At 34.2% G+C, this 21630-nt stretch overlaps 1 protein-coding gene across 15 annotated transcripts in view; it reads left to right on the top strand.

The window, feature by feature from the left end:
* LOC112918662 (NEDD4-binding protein 2-like 2) overlaps positions 1-21630 on the top strand; it is a 77633-nt gene that overhangs the window by 50522 nt on the left and 5481 nt on the right. For 11 of the 15 annotated variants that reach the window (XM_025996760.2, XM_072719965.1, XM_025996758.2 and 8 more), the window contains one exon: positions 19048-20807. In XM_025996760.2, coding sequence (XP_025852545.2) covers positions 19048-20807 — 1760 coding nt within the window. Of the gene's footprint in view, positions 1-19047; positions 20808-21630 lie in introns of those variants that run through there. The other 4 variants (XR_011994240.1, XR_011994241.1, XR_011994242.1 and 1 more) reach the window with 2 other exon arrangements.

The following is a 21630-nucleotide window of genomic DNA, read 5'->3' as shown; positions in this document are numbered from 1 at the left end:
CAGTTTGACAAGCTCAATCTTTATTTTTCTGAAGGGTATTTCCTCCTTTTTTTTCCTACTGTATTAACAAATTTATTATATGAATATTTTATTTTTTCTTTTAACATTTTAATTAAAATAATGACATATAACTTTAGTTGTAACTATAAAAAAGGTTTATGTTCATATTTTGTTACTGCCAACAAAGTATATAATTCAGCAAGGATTACATAATTTTCTGAATTCCAGTTTCTCCACACCCATTCTTGTTATTGTTGATCTTTTGTTATTATAGCCATTCTAGTGGATATGAAATGGTATTTCAGTGTGGCTTATTTGCATTTCTTTGATAGCTAATGAGCTTGAGCATCTTTTCATGTGCTTATTGGCCATTTGTATATCTTTTTTGGAGAAAGATCTGTTCTTTGTCCACTTTTAAATTGGGTTTGTCTTTTTGTTATTGCATTCTAAGAGTTCTTTTTATACTCTGGGTACAAATTTCTTATCTGATACATAACTTATAAGTATTTTCTCACATTCTGTGGATTGTCTTCATCATCTTGAGATCCTTTGAAGAACAGACTTTAAATTTCGATGAAATCCAATTTATTTTTTTTATTTGGTTGTGTGTATTTTTGTTGTTATCTCAAAAACCATTGTCTAATTCAAGAGGATGGAAATTTACATCTACCTTTTCTAATAGGGGTTTTGTGGTTTTAGCTCTTAAATTTAGGTCTTTGAGTTAAATTTTGCATATGGTATGAGGTAGGGTTCAACTTGATTCTTTTGCATATAGATATTCAGTTCTCCAACATTTATGTAAAAGGCTGGTCTTTCTCCATTGAATTACTTGACAAAAGTCAGTTGGCCATAAATACACGAGTTTATATGTGAACCTTTAATTTTCTTCCATTGCTCTGTTTGTTTATCCTTCTACCAGTACCACCCAGCCTTAATTTATATTGCTTTATGGGGCAAGTTTTGAAATTAAGAAGTCTGAATCCTCCAGTTTTGTTCTTTTTTGAGATTGATATGGCAATTCTGAGGGCCTTGAATTTTTGTATGAATTTTAGAGTCAGTTTGCCAATTTCTGCAAAAAAGGCAAGTGGGATTTTTGATAGGGATTGCATTGAATCCCTATCCCTAGATCAATTTGTGGAGCATTGCCATCTGAACAATGTTGTATCTTCTGATTCATGAATATGAGATCCCTTTCCATATACTTAGATCTTCTTTTAATTTCTTTCAACAATATTTTATAGTTTTATTAAATCTATTCCTAAATGTTTTACTTTTTGATGATATTATAAAATTTTGTTGATTTTCAGGTTGTACATTGCTAATGTATAGAAATACTATTGATTTTTCCATATTGATCTCATACCCTGAAACTTTTGCTGAGCTAGTTTATTAGTTTTATTTATTATTTTTTTAAAAGATTTTATTTATTTATTCATAGAGACACAGAGAGAGGGAGAGAGAGAAAAAGAGAGAGAGAGAGAGAGGCAGAGACACAGGCAGAGGGAGAAGCAGGCTTCATGCAGGGAGCCTGACGTGGAACTCGATCCTGAATCTCCGGGATCATGCCCTGGACTGAAGGTGGTGTTAAACTGCTGAGCCACTCAGGCTGCCCTAGTTTATTAGTTTTAATTGTTTTTAGTATATTCCTTAAGATTTTTTCTATATAAGAAAGATCATGTCATCTGTGACCAAAGATAGTTTTACTTCTTTCTTTCCAATCTGGATGATTTTTAATTTCTTTTTATTTCCTATTTGCCCTGACTAGAACCTCTAGTATTATATTGAATAAAAATGATGAGAACAGACATCTTTGTCTTTTCCTTCCTTCCTTCTTTCCTTCCTTCCTTCCTTCCTTCCTTCCTTCCGTCCTTCCTTCCTTCCTTCCTTTTTTTAATTTATTTTTTATTTTTATTTTTTCCTTCCTTTTTTTAAAATTAAGTAGGCTCCACACCCAAGGTGGGGCTTGAACTCACAACCCTGAGATCAAGAGTCACTTGCTCTGTTGACTGAACTGGCCAGGTATCCATCCTTGTCTTTTGTTTTTGTTTTTGTATTAGGGGGGAAACATTTAGTGTTTCACCATTAACTATGATGTTAGCCATGGTTTTTCATAGAAATTCATAGAAGTCTAATATCAAGTTCAGGATGTTTCCATCTGTTCCTAGTTTTTAAAGTCTTTCTGTCTTGAAAGAATCTTGAATTTTGTAGAGTTTTATCTGCATCTATTGAAATAATCATGGGGTTTTTGTACTTTATTGATATGGTGTATGATTATAATCGACTTTTGGATGTTAAATCAGCCTTCCTTCCTAGGACACATCTCACTTGATCGTAGTGTATAATTCTTTTTATATGTTGCTGGATTCAGTTTGCTAGTTTTTGTTTTTTTGATGTTTCTTTTTTAGGTTTTTGCAGGCATATCCATAAAAGGTATGGTCTGTAGTTTCCTTGGGATGTCGTGTTTGATTTTGGTATTAGAATGATACTGGCTTCATAGAATAAATAGAAGTGTGTTTCTTCTTGCTTTATTTTTTTGGAATAGTTATGAAAAGTGGGTATATTATTATTCTTTAAATACTTGATAGAATTCAACTGTGATGGTGCCTGGGCCTGTGGGAAGTTCTGAACATCTTTTAAAGTGTAAGTTGGTTTCCTTTCCAACTTTTTAACTTACTTCAGGAACTCTTTTTCATTTCTTCTTGAATGGGTAAAAAAGTATGACCCTAATCTTATTTGACAAGAATAATAATATTATGCCACTTTCAAACCAAACAAAACAAAAACAAAATAAAAAGAAACAAAGGAGAGTGGGAACAAAGGAAGGAAACAAACCACACATTTTCAATGAAATGTTTTCGTGATTGGCCTGTGGATAATGTCATTTTATACCATTGTATCAGTTTTTGCTTCACAGAAAAAAAAATTCAGCCATTGAGGAAAGTATTCTCTGCATTTTAAGTATTCTCAATTCTTGTTATATTCTGTTTCTCTCTCTCTCTCTTTTTAAGATTTTATTTGTTCATGAAAGACACAGAGAGAAAGAGACAGAGACATAGGCAGAGAGAGAAGCAGGCTCCCTGCAGGGAGCCTGATGCAGGACTCATTTCTCCGACCCTGGGATCACAACCTGAGCCAAAGGCAGATGCTCAAAAGCTGAGCCACCCAGGCATCCCTATATTCTGTTTCTTATGTTTTAATTTTATAGCTAAAGTCTGTGCCACATTATGGTAATAATTTATTATAAGGTTATCTATGTAAAAATGATCTAACATAGCTTAATACTATTTCATATACTTTAAAGTAATACTAGATTTTCTAGGCATATTTTACTAATTACAATTTTAGATCATAATCATCAAAAGTAACATTTAAGAAAAAATTACTGGGCAGCCCCAGTGGCTCAGCGGTTTAGCGCCGCCTTCAGCCCAGGGCGGGATCCTGGAGACCCAGGATCGGGTCCCACGTCAGGTTCCCTGCATAGAGCCTGTTCTCCCTCTGCTTGTGTCTCTGCCTCTCTATGTCTCTCATGAATAAATAAATTAAAATCTTTTTGAAAAATTACTAAGAATGGAAAACTTTTGGCTAAATGTTTTTAAATGATATGTGTGAAGTTAAATGCAATTTATAATACTTCAGACTGATTTAACTTAGACCAACGTATACAACTTCTGGTATTGAGCCTGACAGTAACAATCCCACCTTGTAAATGCTAAGAGATGTTAGTAAGAAAAGCTGTGGCATAAAATTATGCGATTATTATTTTATAAATTAAGTTTTAAAAAGTAATAATATAAACAAAATAAAAGTAACAAAAATAAACATTTATCATGCAATACCATTACCCATTCCTGCTTTACACCCATTATAGGTAAGTATAATAAAGGGTACCCGGTATGTTCTGGTCTTTCACTGTATTGTCAATCTAGATACCAGATGTGTCTGAAATTTAATCATGGGCATCCTCCAAAAATCAATTGTATTATTATGCACTAATGAGTCCTACTAATAAGTAGTTATAAGCGAGAAACATAGTTTTAATGAAATTTTAATAAGACGTTATAGAGTATCTAGGTTAAAATAAACTGAAGAGAAACAATCTAGTCATCAAATGCCATCTTTGTTCTTTCTTGGAGTATATTCTTTCAAAAACAAGATGGCACTTCTTCCCATCAATAGCATATGAACTTGACTTATTTTTCTAGTACCTTGATGGATTTGCTTTGCTCATTCCATGCTTTCACAGGACTCATCTTCAGATAAACACATTTGTAAAAATGCTGGTTATGAAATATGTGTATATAGTCATGGGTAGGAGGAGGGTTTACCAACGTGAAACTTGATTTGGCTTATAAACATTAGTGCTAGGCTATAAGTGATCTAGTAAAGCTAAAATAATGGCTAGTGCATTCAACATCAATGTTTGGGTTTATCACCTTAGTGATAAGTAGTGATAAACCTTAGTGATAAATAACTAGAAAAAATTCATGGAAATTGAAAAAGTAATTGAATGTAGAATACACCAGTATAAACATAAAAGTCCAAATATGTGTGTGTTTGCCAAACTAGTAGTATATAAAATCAAATACCAAAATTCAACATAAAAGGTAATATGGTGACATGCAATTAATATAAGAGAAATTTAAATTTTCTATTCAAAACAAAATGAAACCATTAACTGCTCTTAAGAGGACAAAATAACATGAAAATATATGTAAACTATGTTTAGTTTTATAATCTTTACTTTTGTTCTCTAGGATTCAGGGTAGAAGCAGTCTTTTTTTCATCTACCTACCAAGAGGAAACCTATATGAAATATTATGAGAGTAAAGAGTCTAATTATAGGCAATCTATTTATAATCACACTAGATATAAAAAGCCTACTGATCAGTTCTTTGTATATATTCAGATATACCAAAGATCAATGTATTTTTTTTCATCTAACTTTAATGACAATCTGATATAATAACTAAACCCCCTATGAATAAGAGTTCATTTATTCACTAAATTACTTCTCACCACCCATTATGAATCAGGCAGTGGCTGATTCCAGTATTCTAGGATATTGGAGAGTATCATTTGGTTAAGTTTTGTATAACTTTCATTGACATTTTAATGCAATATTTAAGAAATTTAAAAAGATGAAAGTAAGCCAAAGTATCTTTGGCCAGCCATAAATATTGTAAATATTGCCGAAGGTCTCTGTATACATACCCTTTACCCTGGAAGATACAAGCAAGAGAGCCAATGAGGGTTTAAATTATATGTATTTGCGTTGACATATATACACACATACACATTTAAGTTTTTTTAAAATATTTTTTATTTTTTAAATTTATTTATTCATAAGAGACACAGAGAGAGAGAGGCAGAGACACAGGCAGAGGGAGAAGCAGGCTCCATGCAGGGAACCTGATGTGGGACTTGATCCCAGGTCTCCAGGATCATACCCTGGGCTGAAGGCAGCACTAAACTGCTGGGCCACCCAGGCTGCCCCACATTTAAGTTTTGAACTGTGTTATACTATGAAGTTCATTACACAAAGCAAAGACAGTATGGGCCACATTTGGGTTTAGCTCCAGAGGCTGCAGTAATACAGGTCACTGTGTCATTGGGATATAAATTTACAGAAACTGGGCTAGACTGAGTGATGTATTTTTTTTAAAGATTTATTTATTTGAGAAAGGGATGGGCAGAAGGAGAGGGAGAAGGAGGAAGCAGACTCCTGCTGAGCACAGAGCCAGATGTGGGGCTTGATCTTATTACCCTGAGATCATGACCTGAGCTGAAATCAAGAATCAGATGCTTAACTGACTGAGCCACCCAGCCACCCCCTGAGTGATGTATTTACAAAAGAAATTGAATAATGGTCAAGGAGGAATGCAAAAGAAAAAAACAGGAAAAGTGGTCATGAGTATGAGTTGAGGTGTGAATTAAAACCATGATATGATGAACTAGAAACAGGGTATCAACCTTTTTTGGGTAAGAGACCACTTTAAGAATTCAATGAAATCTCATAGTTTCTCTTCCTATAAAAATTACATACATGTACATATTTACACTTTACTCCAATTTCAGGGAATTTATAGATCCTCTGAAGTCTTGGATACCTATAAATGAGTATTGGCATAAGTTTGGGGTAGAAAATACAAAATGGACACTTGACGGGATGAGCACTGGGTGTTTTTCTGTATGTTGGTAAATTGAACACCAATAAAAATTAATTAAAAAAAAAAGAAATGATCAAAAAAATAAAAAAAAGAAAATACAAAATAGGTTAGAGAAAGTGGTTTGCGTCATAAAATGAGAGAAAACTAATGGCCTCAAAAAGCAATAGGCTTCAGATATCCCACAGAAGACTTTTATTTTCAGTCATACCTGAATAAAAGGCGGTGGGGGTGAGAGTTTAGTTACTGCTACAATTAGGTAGTAGAAATCTGGGAAACTGGGGTTTTTGGCCACAGTCTTCAATCAAATGAGCTTTCTCTACTTTTACTTGTTTATTTGGATTCTTTTAAAAATATTAATAGATGGGTTCTACTCATTGTAAAGATATTCATGTATCTTTTAAGACACTGCTTTCAATTATTTTGGGTATACACCCAGAAGTTGAAATTGTTGGTTGGACCTTATGGTAATTTGACTTAGTTTTTGAGGAATGACCATACGATTTTCCGTAGAGATTGCACAATTTTACGTTCCCACCAACAGTAATGCATAGGGGTTCCAATTTCTCCACATCCTCACCAACATTTGTTTTTTCTGTTTTTATTAATAATCATCTTAATGGCTGTGAGGTAGTATTTCACTGTAGCCTTGATTTTCATTTCCCTAATGATTAGTGATATTGATAATAGTTTTCATGTATTTATTGGCCACTTGTATATCTTCTGTGGAGAAATGTCTTTTCATGTCCTTTGTTCATTTTTGAAACAAGTTGTTTTGTTGTAGCTGAGTTTTGGAAGTTCTCTGTATGTTCTGCATATTAATCCCTTATCAGATACATGATTTACAAATATTTCCTACTATTCTGTGGGTTTTTTAATTCAGCTCATATGTTTTTTTGACTATATGACCTATATGTTTCTATTTTTATAAAAACGTAACTGGGATTTAGAGAAAGATTGCAGTGAATCTGTTGGACACTTGGGTAATATTGACATCTGAACAATATTAAGTGTTTCAATTCATAAACATGGGATGTTTCCATTTATTCATGTCTTCTTTAATTTTTTTTCAACAATGCCTTATAGTTTTCATTGGACAAGCCTTTCACTTCTTTGGTTAGTTCCTTTTTTTTTTTTTTCTTTTTTTTTCTTTGGTTAGTTCCTAAATATATTACTCTCTTTGATGCTATTGTAAATGGAATTTTTTATAATTTCCTTTTCAGATTTTCCATTGTTAGTGTATAGAAAGGCAACTGATTGTTGTGTATTGACTTTGTTTATCCTGCTACTTTTTTGAATGTATTAGCTCTAACAATTTTTTGTGTAATCTTTAGAATTTCTACATGTAAGATTATATGATCAGTGAACAGATAATTTTGCTTTTTCCTTTCCAGTTTAGATGCCTTTTATTTCTTGCTTAATTGCTCAGGCTATAACTTGTAATACTGTATTGAATAGAAGTGATAAAAGTGAGTACCCTTGTCTTGTTTCTAATCTTAGAGGAAAAGCTTCCAGTCTTTCAACAATGACTATGATGTTCATGTGGGTTTTTATATGGCTTTTATTATGTGGAGTTAGTTTCCTTCTATTCTTCTTTGTTTTTTTTTTTTTTTATCATGAAAGAATGTTAAATTTTGTCAAATGCTTTTCTGCATCTATTGAGATGATCAACTGAGTTTCTTTTTCCTTGATGGTATATGACATTGATCAATTTTCATATGTGAACCATCCTGGCATTCCAAGAATCACTCCACTTGGTCATAGTTTATAATCTATCTATCTATCTATCTGTCTGTCTATCTATCTATCTATCTAGTTATTTACTTTATTTTTTAAAAAGATTTTGTTTTTAAGTCATCTCTACACCCATCATAAGAGCTCAAATTTACAACCCCAAGATCAGGTGGTTGGTACATACTCTACTGACTGAGCCAGCCAGGCAGCTCTATAATCCTTTTAATATGCTGTTGAATTTGGTCAAAGATTTTTGCTTTTCACGTTCATATGACCTGTTAATTTGCAGTTTTCTTTTTTTGTGTCTTTGTCTTGCTTTGGTGTCAAGATACTGGCATCACAGATTAATTACAGAGTGTCTTCTCCTCTTCAGTTTTTTTGGGAACACTTTGAGAAGGGATTCGTGTTTTAAAATTTTGTGATAAAATTCATCAGTGAAGCCATCAGACCCAGGATTTTTTCTTTGTCCAGAGACTTTTTTCTTTAAGATTTTATTTATTTGAGAGAGAGCAGACAGCACAAAGCAGGAAATGGGGGGAGAGGGAGGCAGAGGGAGAAACCGACTCCCTGCTGAGCAGGGAGCACGATGTGGAGCTCAATATCACAAACTCAGGATCATGAGCTGAGTGAGCCAAAGGCAGACACTTCACTCACTGAGCCACCCAGGTGCCCCATGAATTTTTGATTATTGGTTCAATCTCCTTACCAGTTGTAGTTCTATTCATATTTTCTATTTCTTAGTGATTCAGTCTTGGTAGGTTTTGTGTTTCTAGGAATGTTTCCATTTCATCTAGGTTATCCAATCTGTTGGCATACAGTTTTTCATAGTACTCTTTTATTATCCTTTTTATTTCTGTAGAATTGGTTGTAATGTCCCCATTTTCATTTCTGATTCTGTAATTTGAATCCTTTTTTTCTCTTAGTCCCTCAGGCTAATGATTTGCCAATTTGTTAATCTTTTTGAAGAACTTGTGATTTCATTAATTTTTTTTCTATTGTTTCTCTATTCTCTCTATTTCACTTGTCTGTATTCTGATCTTTATTGTTTCTGTCCTCCTGCTAGCTTTGGATTTAGTTTGTTTTTTCTAGTTCCTTAAGTCTTAAAGTTAAGTTGTTGTTTTGGAATCTTTGTTTTCTTTAAAAAATGTGTTTATAACTTAAAATTTTCCCCTTACTGCTTTCACTGTGTGCCATACATTTTAGTGTATTGTGATTTTATTTTCATTTATTCAAAGTATTTTCTAATTTCCCTTGTGATTTTTCTTTGATTTACGAGTTAAGAGTGTGTTGTTTAATTTCCACAAATTTGTCAGTTTTCCATTTTTACTTTTTTTTTAATTGATTTCTAACTTTATCCCTTTGAGGTAGGAGAATATATTTTGTATGATATCTATCTGTTAAAATTTATTGAAACCTAATTTGTAGCCTAATTTATAATCTGTTCTGGAAAATGTCCCATGTGTGCTTGAGAAGAATGTTTGTGCTTTTGTTGTTAGATACAGTGTTCTATAAATGTTAGGTCCAGTTGGTTTATTTACTATATTAAATCCTCTATTTCCTTACTTATCTTCTATCTGGTTGTTCTACACATTACTGAAAATAGGGTGTTGAAATATCCCAAAATTTGTAGAACTGTTTCTTTCTCCTTTCAGTGTTGTCAATTTTTGCTTCATGTATTTTGATGGTCTGATATTATGTGCATGTTTATAATTGTTATATGTTCTTGTTATCTTGAACCTTTTATTGATGTATAATGTTCTTTTTCTCTTGTAATCTTTTTTTTTAATTTAAAGTCTATTTTGTCTGATATTAGTATAGATACCTTTTTCTCTTTTGGTTACTATTTGTGTGGAATATTTTTCCATCTTTTCATTTTCAATCTATTTGTATCTTTGGAGCTAAAGTGAGTCTCTTGTAAACAGTATGTATTTGGATCATATGTTTTTTCCATTCTATCACTATCATTTGATTGGAAAGTTTAAGCCATTTACATTTAAAATAATTACTGATGAGGAGGGACTTCTGTCATTTTGCTATTTGTTTTCTGTATGCCTTAATTGATTTTTGTGCATCTTTTTCTGCCTTACTGCCTTCTTTTGTGTTGATTTTTTGCAGTGAAATGTTTAAGTTCCTTTTTCATTTCCTTTCATGTATATTCTATAGATATTTCTTTGTGGTTATTTTGTGTATTTTAACCTCAAAAGTTATAAAACTCTAATTTGAATTTATGTCAGCCTACCTTCAATAACATGCAAGAACTCTGCTCCTTTATATTTCCATCCCCAATCCTTTTGGTTGTTGATGTATCAAAATTACATCTTTATAAGTGGTGTGCCCCAGGACATAGAGTAATAATTCTTTTAAATGCATTAGTCTCATGTAGAAAACAAAATGTGCAGTTACAAACCATAGTTACAATAATACTAGCTTCTAAAGAAATTGTTTTTTAATGTATTAATCTAGTGAATCATATAGAAAACAAAAAGTTGAGTTACAACTTGTTACTAGTTTTTATAATTACCCATGTATTTACCTTTGTTGAGATCTTTATTTTCTTCATCTGGCCTCAAGCTTTGTCTAGTGTCCTTTCATTTTACTTTGCAGAACTCCCTTGACCATTTCTTACAAGGCAAGTATAGTGGCAACAGAATCCTCAGCTTTTGTTTATCTGGGAATGCCTTAATTTCTCCCTCATTTTTTAAAAAGATTTTATTTATTTGAGAGAGAGAGAGCAAGCAAGCGAGAGAGCATGGATGAGAGGGGAGAGGAAGAGAGAGAAGCAGACACCCCACTGAGTAGAGAGCTGAATGCATGGCTCAATCCCAGGTCCCTGGGATAATGACCTGAGCTAAAATAAAGGCAGATGCTTAACTCACTGAGCCACCCAGGCTCCCCTTGCCCTCATTTTTGAAGTCTAATTTAGCCAATATAGGATTCTGAGTCAACCAATTTTTCTATTAGCCCTTTCAACCTATTAGCCCACTGCATTCTGGTCTGTTAAGTTTCTGATGAGAAATCTGCTTATATTCTTATTGAGGATCCTTGCATGTGACAAGTTGCTTCCCTGTTGTTCCCTTTAAGATTCTTTCTTGGTCTTTGTCTTTTGAAAGTTTGTGTGTCTTTTTGTGGTCCTCTTTGAGTTCATCTTGGAGTTTATCAAGCTTCTTGGATGTTAATATTCAGGTCTTTCATCAAAGTTGGGAAGTTTTCTGCCATTATTTCTTCAAATATTCTCTCTTCCTTCCCCCCTGTCTTTCTATGGGACTTCTACAATGTGTGTATTTACCCAACAATGTTGATAGTATCCAACAAGTCCCTTAGGCTCTGTCATTTTTCTTTGATCTTTTTTCTTTCTATTCCTCAGACTTGATAATTTCCATTGTCCTATACTCCAGTATAGGGACAGCTGCCTGCCATGGAACTTTTTGTCCACCTTCACCCATTTTATCCATCCTCCACCTTATCCTTCTGCTAAACATCAATACGTCCTTCTATCTATGGGCTTTTTTTTTTTTTTTTTTTTTAAGATTTCACATATGAGGGAGATTATGCAGTATATGTCTTTCTCTGTCTGACTTATTTCACTTAATATAATGCTGTTAAGGTCCATCCATGTTGTCACAAATGTCAAGATTTTCTTCTTTTTATGGCTGAGTAAAATTCCATTATACACACACACACACACACACACACACACACACACACATACACACCAGTTTTCTTTATCCATTCATTCATTGATGAACATGTAGACTGCTTCCATTTCTTGGTTATTATAAATAATGCCACAGTCCTTTTACCTTTTAAGCTCTCCTGGAACTGCATTTGCACTTCCCTTTTCTAATTTATTTTATTTTATTTCATTTTATTTTATTGAGTGAGAGGGAGAGAAAGAGAGAGAGAGAGAGAGAGAGAGGGTAAGCAGGGGTGCAGAGAAGGGGGAGAGATAATTCCAAACAGGTTCAACACCAAGCATGGAGCCCAATGCAGGGCTCAATCTCATGACCCTGAGACAATGACTGAGGTGAAAACAAGAGTCAGTTGCTTTAACTGAGCCACCCAGGCATCCCTTGTGCCTCCTTTTTCATCCTTAAGACTAAATTGCTTTTTTCTCCCTTTGATTAATCTTACCAGGGGTTTATGAATTTTATTAATCTTCTCAAATAACCAACTTCTAACTTTGTTGGTCCTGAATATGGTGTGTTTATGTTTCTTTGTTATCTTTTTGATTCTTTATGATTCCTTCCCTTTTACTTTTTGGATTTTTGTTCTGCTCTTCTTTTTCTAACTTCTTCAATTATGTAGTTAACTTTATAACTTTGCATTTTAGCTTTTTTTTTTTTTTTACAGTGAACATTTAATGGGAAATATCCCTTCAAATGCCATTTTTATATGTAGTTATTTTTTACTGTTATTCATTTCTATAGATTTCCATTACAAATTTTTCTATCCATGAATTTTTCAACATTTTAAAATTTCAAAAAAATTTTATTACTAATTTCAAAATTAATTGTATTATAGTCAAAGAATATGGACTATACATTAATAATGCTTTGAAATTTGTAGAGGCTATCCTGATGGCCTGGTTAATTTCTGTAAATATTCCATATGGTTTGAGAAGAATGTGTTTAATTTTTGAATGTAGTATTTTATTGGGCATTATTAATTGTGCTATTTATAACATATCTTTTTTTTTTTGGTTTGCTTGTTCTATCAACTACTGAGAAAGGTGTTTTAGTCTCTGATATAGATGGTGGGTTTGTCAGTTTGTCTATATTTGGACACTTTAAAATTTTTTCTCTACTTCTAATAATGTACAATTATATTAAATAAATCACATTTTGAGAACTTTCCAGCTCTTCTATCTCAACTTTTCTTTTTTGCATAAATCATGATAGTCTCATTGTCACATTCTAATCTTGAATAGTATACTGAGGGCCTCAGTGAAATGTATAAGATGATTTTGTTGTTGATTTGTGATAAAAATAAGAGCTGTCATTTACAAAATATTCACCAGGTGCCAGAGATTGTGCTAGGTGCTTTATTTACAATAAAAGTCTTTTTATTTAAGATAATTGGAACAAGCAGGCAGTTAGTTCATTGAAAAAGTTGGTTGAAGTAAGGAATCATTAAGAAATGATACATACATTAAACATTTTATTTGAACTTAAAATGCATGCTTATATACACAGCCATTCATGAATATTTATGTACAATTCTGTTTAGTGTATGATTATGCTTATTTTTTATGTATAAACCATGCTTGCAATGTATTGTCAAGAATTTCTAGTTTTTACTGATGTAATTTGGAGGGAGAACCCAAAGAAATCTTCAAATCTTCATACTGAGTTCAAAATTACAGGTTTTAATGATTTTGAGCCAAACTTCATAGTTATCCTGCTCACACCTCATTTGCTAACAACTATTTAATGCCTCCTCCTTATTGAGTCACTTACTTCAATTTTATTTTTTATAGAAACTTTCTAGTATTCTTAGTCCACTAGTTGATGTAATGTTACAGGGTATTTAATCAAATCACATAGTTAGAGTAACAATTAAAATTAGTATAAACAGACTTGGGAACAAACTCATCTGTCTCCTTGTAAATATACAGCCCTAAATAATGGGAGTAGGAGGGTGTAGTTTTACTAGAAGGCAGCCATTTAGTTGGGAACATTTTTTTTTGTACCATTGGTATCAGCCATTATGTTGTACAGAGGCAATGGAGAGAATTATTAAATCTGCCGTATCAGTTAAGTAGAGGTCATTTAGGAGCATCTATATTAGTAAATTTTACAGCTCTGCAAGGAGGTAATGTTATCTCCATTTTAGAAGGGAGATCTGGTTTGCCCAAGATCCCAATACTAGTTATTACTGAACCAGGACTAGGATCTAGGCTGGGATTAGTTCAACTACAGTCATTCCAAAAAGCTGTGAGAGCCCTTTTTTATAATCTGTGTGTTTTAATTGAATTTTACTTCATTTATTGCTCATGCTTCATGAATTAGTATGTTGGCCTCTGCAATGGAAAATACCAGTTTTAGCCCCTTACTCATTATTTTCATGAAATTTAGGCACTTAGGATACTTTTTTTTTTTTCTCCCTAGTAGTTAGTTTTGGCTTTATCTGGATATTTTTCTCACCTCTGTCTTCAAGTCACAGCTTACTGGGTCAGGTTAGCTTGTTTCTGAACAAACACTCCTTTTCTCATTCTTAAGAGGTACACTCATTCCTACCCAGGAGCTTGGATTCTCAGCCATCATCTAGAAAACAAAATATTATTAATCAGAGATATGTTACTATTTGTTCATTTCTTACTCTTTTCTAAGCTACAGCCTGTGCTTCCAACGCTCCTGATTTCTTCTCCATGACTAACTTCTATGTAGTCATGTTTCTTTTCTTTTAATGGTGCCATTCATCCCTAAATGAATCAGCACAAATGAGATCAAGCTTAAAGAGCCTTGGCACAGGTTTGATGAGCCTCCCACACTTTATAAATACATCTACTATTGATTAGCCACCTTCCATGCCTATACATTCTAACTCAAATTATCATCATCATCCCTTTTCCTCTCTCCCAAGTGCTTCACAAGTCAGTTATTGGTTTGTGTTTCCTTTCTAGAAGGCCTGGTCCAAGTACCAGAACATGTATGGTAGCTGTAGAGAGCTTCATGGTACAGAACCAGTACAAGTTGCAGGCACACTTCTCTGTGGAGTCAGCCTTTTTGATTTTCATACTTCTTGGCATTGTGCTGTATTTTCAGTTGAAATTCCAATCCTTAGGTTCTCCTTTGGCTGACTCTTTTAGAAAACTACATTAATAAATGGCCTGATCTCTCAGACTTTGATAGTTTATTTTTTAAGCTATCTCATTCTTTCATGATCTATGTTAACTTCTCTACAAACATGAATTTTCATCATTAGCAGGTTTCTACTATTCTTTCTCTAAGTAGCTATCGGATTGTAATCCATTCAACAAACAAAAGAACGCTTGAGGTATATTGGCAAAGCCCTCATCTTCTCCACTTTCTAACCTCTGCTATAAGGACAGATTAACTTATTGGTTCAAATTCTGAACTGAATTTTGAGCCAACTGAGTTGTCAACCCTGTCTCTAAACCTATACCCTTCATAGGCTTCTTTCTATGTCTCAATAAATGGTCATTTTGTCCCTTCAATAGGCCCAAATCCTTTTGCTCATACTTGACCTTTTTCTAATACTCTATATCCAATTTATTTTCAAGACTTGCTTGCTTTTCCTTTAAAATATATCCAGAATGTGATCATTTCTCACTACTTCTACCCTGTGACAAATGAATTAACTCCAGAAGAAGACCCTTATGTCCATTATGCCTATCTGAGTTTTAGGCCATCTACCTAAAACTCATAGGGACCCTTGACATAAAGGCTGATTAGGGAGATGGGAATTGTTCTGCTCCACACCATTTCCTCTCAATTTCTGTTGCTGTTTATTATTTGCTTTGATTCAGAAGGAGAGAGGACAAGAGAAAAGTCTATAGTCACTACTAGGTGGTAATAGGAGTCAAGGCCCAATTGCTGTTTCCATTGGAAGGATTCAGCCCTTATCAACTGAATATCTCTGTGTTTATGTATATGTGACAATTCAAAGATGAAAGGAAGGAGAGAAGAAAGAGAAGGGAAGTGATTTTATAAAATTCTCTTTTTTTAAAATCAAGAGGCAGTTTTGCATGATAGTCAGAGTGTGGACTCTCAGAGACAGCTTTAGTCTGAATCCTGCTGGTAGCCATGTGACACTGGGCAAATTTTTTTCTTTTTCCAGTTCTATTGAGAAATAATTGGCATCTATCATCATATAAACTTAAGGTATATAGCATGTATAGTTTGATTTATATATGTTGTTAAATGGTTACCACAATAAGCTTTAGTTAGCATTTTATCATGTTATATAGATGCAATTAAAAAAAAAAAGAAAATCCTGTTTGTAATGAGAACTCTTGGGATCTGCTGTCTTCACAACTTCTCTGTATGCCATACAGCAGTGTTAGTAATAGTCATCATGTTGTACATTACATCCCTAGGACTTATTTATCTTATAACTGGAAGTTTGTGCCTTTTGACCACCTTCCTTTAATTCTTCCTCCACCAGGCCCCAACATCTGGTAACTACAACTCTGATCTCCTTATCTGTGACTGGGGGGTTTTGGTTTGGTTTGGTGTTTTTTTTTTTTTTTTTAAGATGTTATTTATTCATGAGAGATACACAGAGAGAAGCAGAGACATAGGCAAAAGGAAAAGCAGGCTTCCTGTGGTGAGCCTGATGTGAGACTTGATCCCAGGATTCTGGGATCACAACGAGAGCAGAAGGCAGATGCTCAACCACAGAGGCACCTAGGTGTCCCTGTTTTGTTTTGTTTTTTAAATGTCACATATAAGTAAGATCATATAGTATTTGCCTTTCTCTGTCTCACTTATTTCATTTGGCATAATGCCTTCAAGTTCCAACCATGTTGTTGCAAATGATAGGATTTCCTCATTTTTAGTGAGGAAATAATATTCCGTGTGTGTGTGTGTGTGTGTGTGTGTATATAAAAAGAAGTGGTATATATATACCACTTCTTTTTTTTTTAAGATTTTATTTATTTATTTATTCATGAAAGACACAGAGAGAGAGAGAGACAGAGAGAGAGAGAGAGACAGAGAGAGAGAGAGACAGAGACACAGACAGAAGGAGAAGCAGGCTCCATGCCGTGAGCCCGACAAGGGACTCAATCCCAGGACTCCAGGATCGCTCCCTGGGCCAAAGGCAGGTGCTAAACCACTGAGCCACCCAGGGATCCCCTATATACCGCTTCTTTATCTCTTCATCTCTCAATGGATACTCAGGTTGTTTCTGTCTTGGCTATTGTAAATAATGCTGCTATAAACATAGAGGTGCAGATATCTGAGTTAGTGTTTTTGTATCCTTCAGATACATTCTCAATATTCTCAGCAGTGGAATTACTGGATCATTTGATAGTTCTGTCCTTAATTTTTTGAGGAAACTCCATACTGTTTTCCACAGTCGCTGTAGCTGAGCAAACCCTTTAAATTCTTTTTTTCAATTGTCTTTTTGAGATGGGGATAAAACTAGCATTTGCCTTACTATTGTGAAGTAAGGCAAGTATCATTGCTGTGAAAATTATATGAGTTAATATGTGTAAAGCAACTAGTTTTAATACATAGCAAATATGCACTAGTTTGTTTTTTTGAGTCAGTTTTCAAAGTCACATTGTGGGCATTAGGATTCCTGATATCATAGAAAGTTATTAACATTTTTGTCATGAACCGTACATATCAGCATTGCTTAAGTGTCTTAGTTTGGGGCTTTTTTTTTTTTTTTTTTTGTTTATAAACCTATGTGTGTGTAGAGATTTTAGGCATCTTCTGATGTCTTCCCACCCCTATTCACTGGCTAAGAGGTCAGGAGTAGTTCCCTTTTTAAAATTTTCTATTGATACATACATTCTAGCTGTCAGATGCTGTCAGTCATCTTATCATTGATGACCTTTGTTTATGTAGTTCTTGCATCTCCAGAAGTTAAGCTACAGTGGATGTATCTGTTGTTCAATATTCTACAGTGGATGTATCTGTTGTTCAATATTCATTAAGTGGCATGCATTTGCAACTTGCAGTTTATTTTCACTTCTAATGTAGTGATAAAAAAATAAATATAATCCTTATGTTGAGAAAAAAAACTCCATTTACATGGATTAGGGCTCCCTTTTCCTTGTGCCATGGAAAGCTGTTTAAAAGTACAAGTTAAGTGCATTTATCTCCATAGAATCACCAGTCCTGACATGAGTTTAAGTCCTCAGTCTATTACCATTTATTTTAGTAAATAAGGCAACAATAAACTCTACCCATTATTTTCCTCCTTTACCTGCAACAGGATGGTTCATGTTTGGGCAAAGAGAGTGGAATTTGTTTTTAGAGTAACATCCTAGTCTATAGTATGAGTTTCATTAATTTATTGCACCTTAGGCTTCTGCTAAAGCTTTCACTGAATCAGCTTTTACTGACCATGATGAGTTACTGCCAATGTTGGCATTCTTTACTTGATATCTTTTTTACAGAAGTCCTATCACAACTTCTCCTCAGTAATTTAGCATTCCTTAATGCCTTAATGTTCTTTCTATGCTAACATCCAGGAATGTGGAAACAAGGGCAGTAGCAATTAGGTGACAAAGAACAAGGTGTTCAGGGCTCCTGTCTATTGAAAATTGCCTGACAGCATGGGATGAAATAAACCAGGCCAGAAGACAGGGGTAGATTCAACAAGTTCCTTTGTCCAACACCCAGCCAGTCAACTGAATTTTTCCTTCATTATTTCTTTTGGCTTCCATGTTTGTTTGCTTGTTTAATTGTTTGTTGTTTGTTGTTTTGTTTTGTTTCTGTTCTCTATCCTGGATTTTTTTTTTCTCAGCTGTGTCTATTGTCCTTCCCCCCACTGCATTTTACTATGTCTCTATCTGTACCTTATAGAAGATAACTAGATCTTTATGTTCTAAATTAGATAATGTTCTAAATCCTCTTTTATTTCTTTTAGAATCAAAAGATTATCTTCAATTAAGAAGAACTGTGAACTTTTAGTGTGGTCAATGGAAATACTATTATAGTAGGAATAAAGAACACTATATTCTTTTAGGTGGGATAATTTTTTACTGTGGTTTTGTCCCTGGCATTGCAGGAAGGTAAACACCCCTGGCCTCAGTACCAAGTGCCAGTAACACATCTCCAGTCATTGTGACTACCTACAATGCCTCTACAGACTTACAAACCTCATTAAGTAGTGGTAGAACCTCTGCCTTAGAACCACTGCGAGGTAGGCAATTAGAAGCATCTGCAAACCCTGGACTTTGCTGTTTGTCATCAAATGTGCTTTGTAATTTGTAAGTTACTGATTTGTGAAACAAGTATGTGAAAATGACTTGTAACTTCCTCAAAGTGTACTCATTTTTAGTTGAGAGAATTAAAGTTTTTCTCTTTTTAAAATTTTAAAACTATACTACAAAGTACACAATGCTTTAAAATCTCTTGTACTAGTGATTTGCACATTAAGAGTATGTTTTAGTTGCTAGTGTTATACAAATAATTAAGTGATAAATGTTCTTAATTCTTTTATATTTCAGAGAAAGAGATTTGAAGAAAACTGGGCACAGGCTCAGCAAAACCAAACAGAAGAGAAACAGAAAAAGAAATAAAAAGCAGAACAGTCATAGTAAACTCATGGGAGAAAACTCATTTGAAATCTTAAGTTACCATATACCAGGGGATCAGGACCCATCCCAGAGTGAAGAGGAAGACCTGGAAGACACCAAAAGAGAATTGGTGCATGACTTCACTGGTGGACTGGGAGATGAACTAAGAGATTTAGTAAATGGCCACAAAGATGAAGTGTGGAAAAGCATAAATCCTGAAGAGAGTTTTCCAAATGTTACATCTGAAATTGAGCTGGACAATGCACCAAAAAATTACCTCTCTAAAGAAAACAATGATTTGTTTCTAAATATGTCACTGATGTCAAATGAAAACTCTGTTACTTGCCTGACAATGACTCAGGATCTTTCCTGCATAGCAAGTGATGACTACACGAAGATAGGAAAGCATACTGGAAATAGGCAACCCATGGCATCAGACATCCAGGGTGGATCCACTGACATCTCCTGCTTATCTATGCAGAAGAGAGAGAAGGTAGATAAAAGACTCCCAAATGAAACAATTCTTTGCCATCAGTATGGGTCCAGAACCTCAGAGAAAGATTTAAGAAAGAAACAAGGAATAAATGCAACTAAAAACAACTATTGGGCTTTTTTCCCAAACAATCTATCTGATGAAGAATTATGGATGGGCTCTGAGAGACAACCCTGTTTAGGGAGCTGGCCTGAAGGACCTCATAAGTTTATATGTGAACAAAGACCAAAGAAAGATAGATGGCAAAAGCTGGTCTCTCCGGACAGCGGGGGACAATTGATTACATTGATCTCTGCTTGTGAAGAAACTTCAGTATCAAGGAGCTGTCCAGAAACATTGATAGAGGAGAAACTATTGATAGAAAATGAAGATTTGTCACCTCCAATTGAGAATACAGATTCATTCATAGAAAGTGAAACAAGCATCATTAGAATCTGCTTGCCTAAACTGGATATCCCAAAGAGTGACTTACACTCAACAAAGAATAAGAAAAGGAGAGAGAAAAGGATTTTCAATTTGGCACCAAATTTTAACTTACTGGAACAGAGATATATCAATGTAAAAGAAAGAGGGTCATGTGGCTTGTCAACAGAAAGCAAAGGACTAGAGATTATTTTGGAAGAAGAAAAAGATAGAATTTCAGAAATAAATCATAAAAAGGAGAATACACGAAAACTTATGACCTTGAATCATCATCATCATCCATCGTGGTTTTACTTTGATATTATCAAAGATCTTCCTCTAAATGTTGGTAGACAATCTTATTCTTATTACCTGCCATTTAATAGACTAAGTCACTCTGTATATTTTTACAAAAACCCTATTCCTTCTCTTGTGCTACAATATACAGCTAGCTTTCAGATGGTATCTTTTACAAGCAAGAAATCATTTTTGACTTTCAAATCTCAGACAAGAGTAGATAACCAACTAAGTGACCGAGGATTTAGTTCTTCAGAAATTTTAAGTAGCCAACCTGATCCTTTCTACTCTTTTAGGGTCACTTCTGATCTTCACTTTTTAAGTGAAAGTTTCGACAAAAGGCTGAAGATGTGGGAAGAACCTAAGCCCTTACAGTTCTTGCAAACTGAGGATGACCAAGATTTAACAAGCACTGGCTTTGATTCCCTTGAGCTGCAATTATCACAAGTGTTTGCCTTTCAACTAGTAAAGCTTTTTGGATCCCCCGGCGTTCCAATGGGTAAATTATGTTTATTCCCTCCAAAAAAAAAGTTAATCTTAACATATATGAGTAGTTTTTTGAAGTGTTTCTACCCTGTATTAGTGATTTCATGCAGTTAATTGATCTCCCTTCACTTTTCAGCAGTAGAAGTAGAGGACCCATAGCAAATGGTGCTTGATCTTCAGTCATGTGCCAGCCTCCACCTCAAGGACCAGCAGTCTTAAATGTCTTTGAGCACTTAGAATCCTTGGACTCTCTATATAAATAGACACTGAGAAGAACAAAGGATGAGGCAGGCAAACAGTAATGAAACAAATAGAGATGGGTTACCCTTTTTTTTTTTTTTTAATCTTCCTATTTTATACATTTCCCTTGTTTGGCAAATGGCCCTTTCCTTTCTCATTCGCAGTATGGCTCATAGATAACAGAATAGTAAAGAGGGTGGAAATGTGAAGGTTAAATGATGAAAAAATATCTGAAATAAGTTGAATTTTTAAAACTATCTGAAAAAGATACAAAGATTCCTTCTGGCTCTTGTTTTTGGAAATGAAAAATCCACCTATTATTAAAACACATTAAAATGTTTTTGTAATATCCTGAGTAAAATTCTAAGTAAACTTCTAAATAATAAATATATATATATATATTTTTAATTTTTATTTATTTATGATAGTCACACAGAGAGAGAGAGAGGCAGAGATACAGGCAGAGGGAGAAGCAAGCCCCATGAACCGGGAGCCCGATGTGGGATTCGATCCCGGGTCTCCAGGATCGCGCCCTGGGCCAAAGGCAGGCGCCAAACCGCTGCGCCACCCAGGGATCCCAATAAATATATTTAAGA

This window comes from Vulpes vulpes, chromosome 9 (assembly GCF_048418805.1).
Source record: "Vulpes vulpes isolate BD-2025 chromosome 9, VulVul3, whole genome shotgun sequence".
NCBI lineage: Eukaryota > Metazoa > Chordata > Mammalia > Carnivora > Canidae > Vulpes > Vulpes vulpes.
This window is presented reverse-complemented; position numbering and strand designations above follow the sequence as displayed.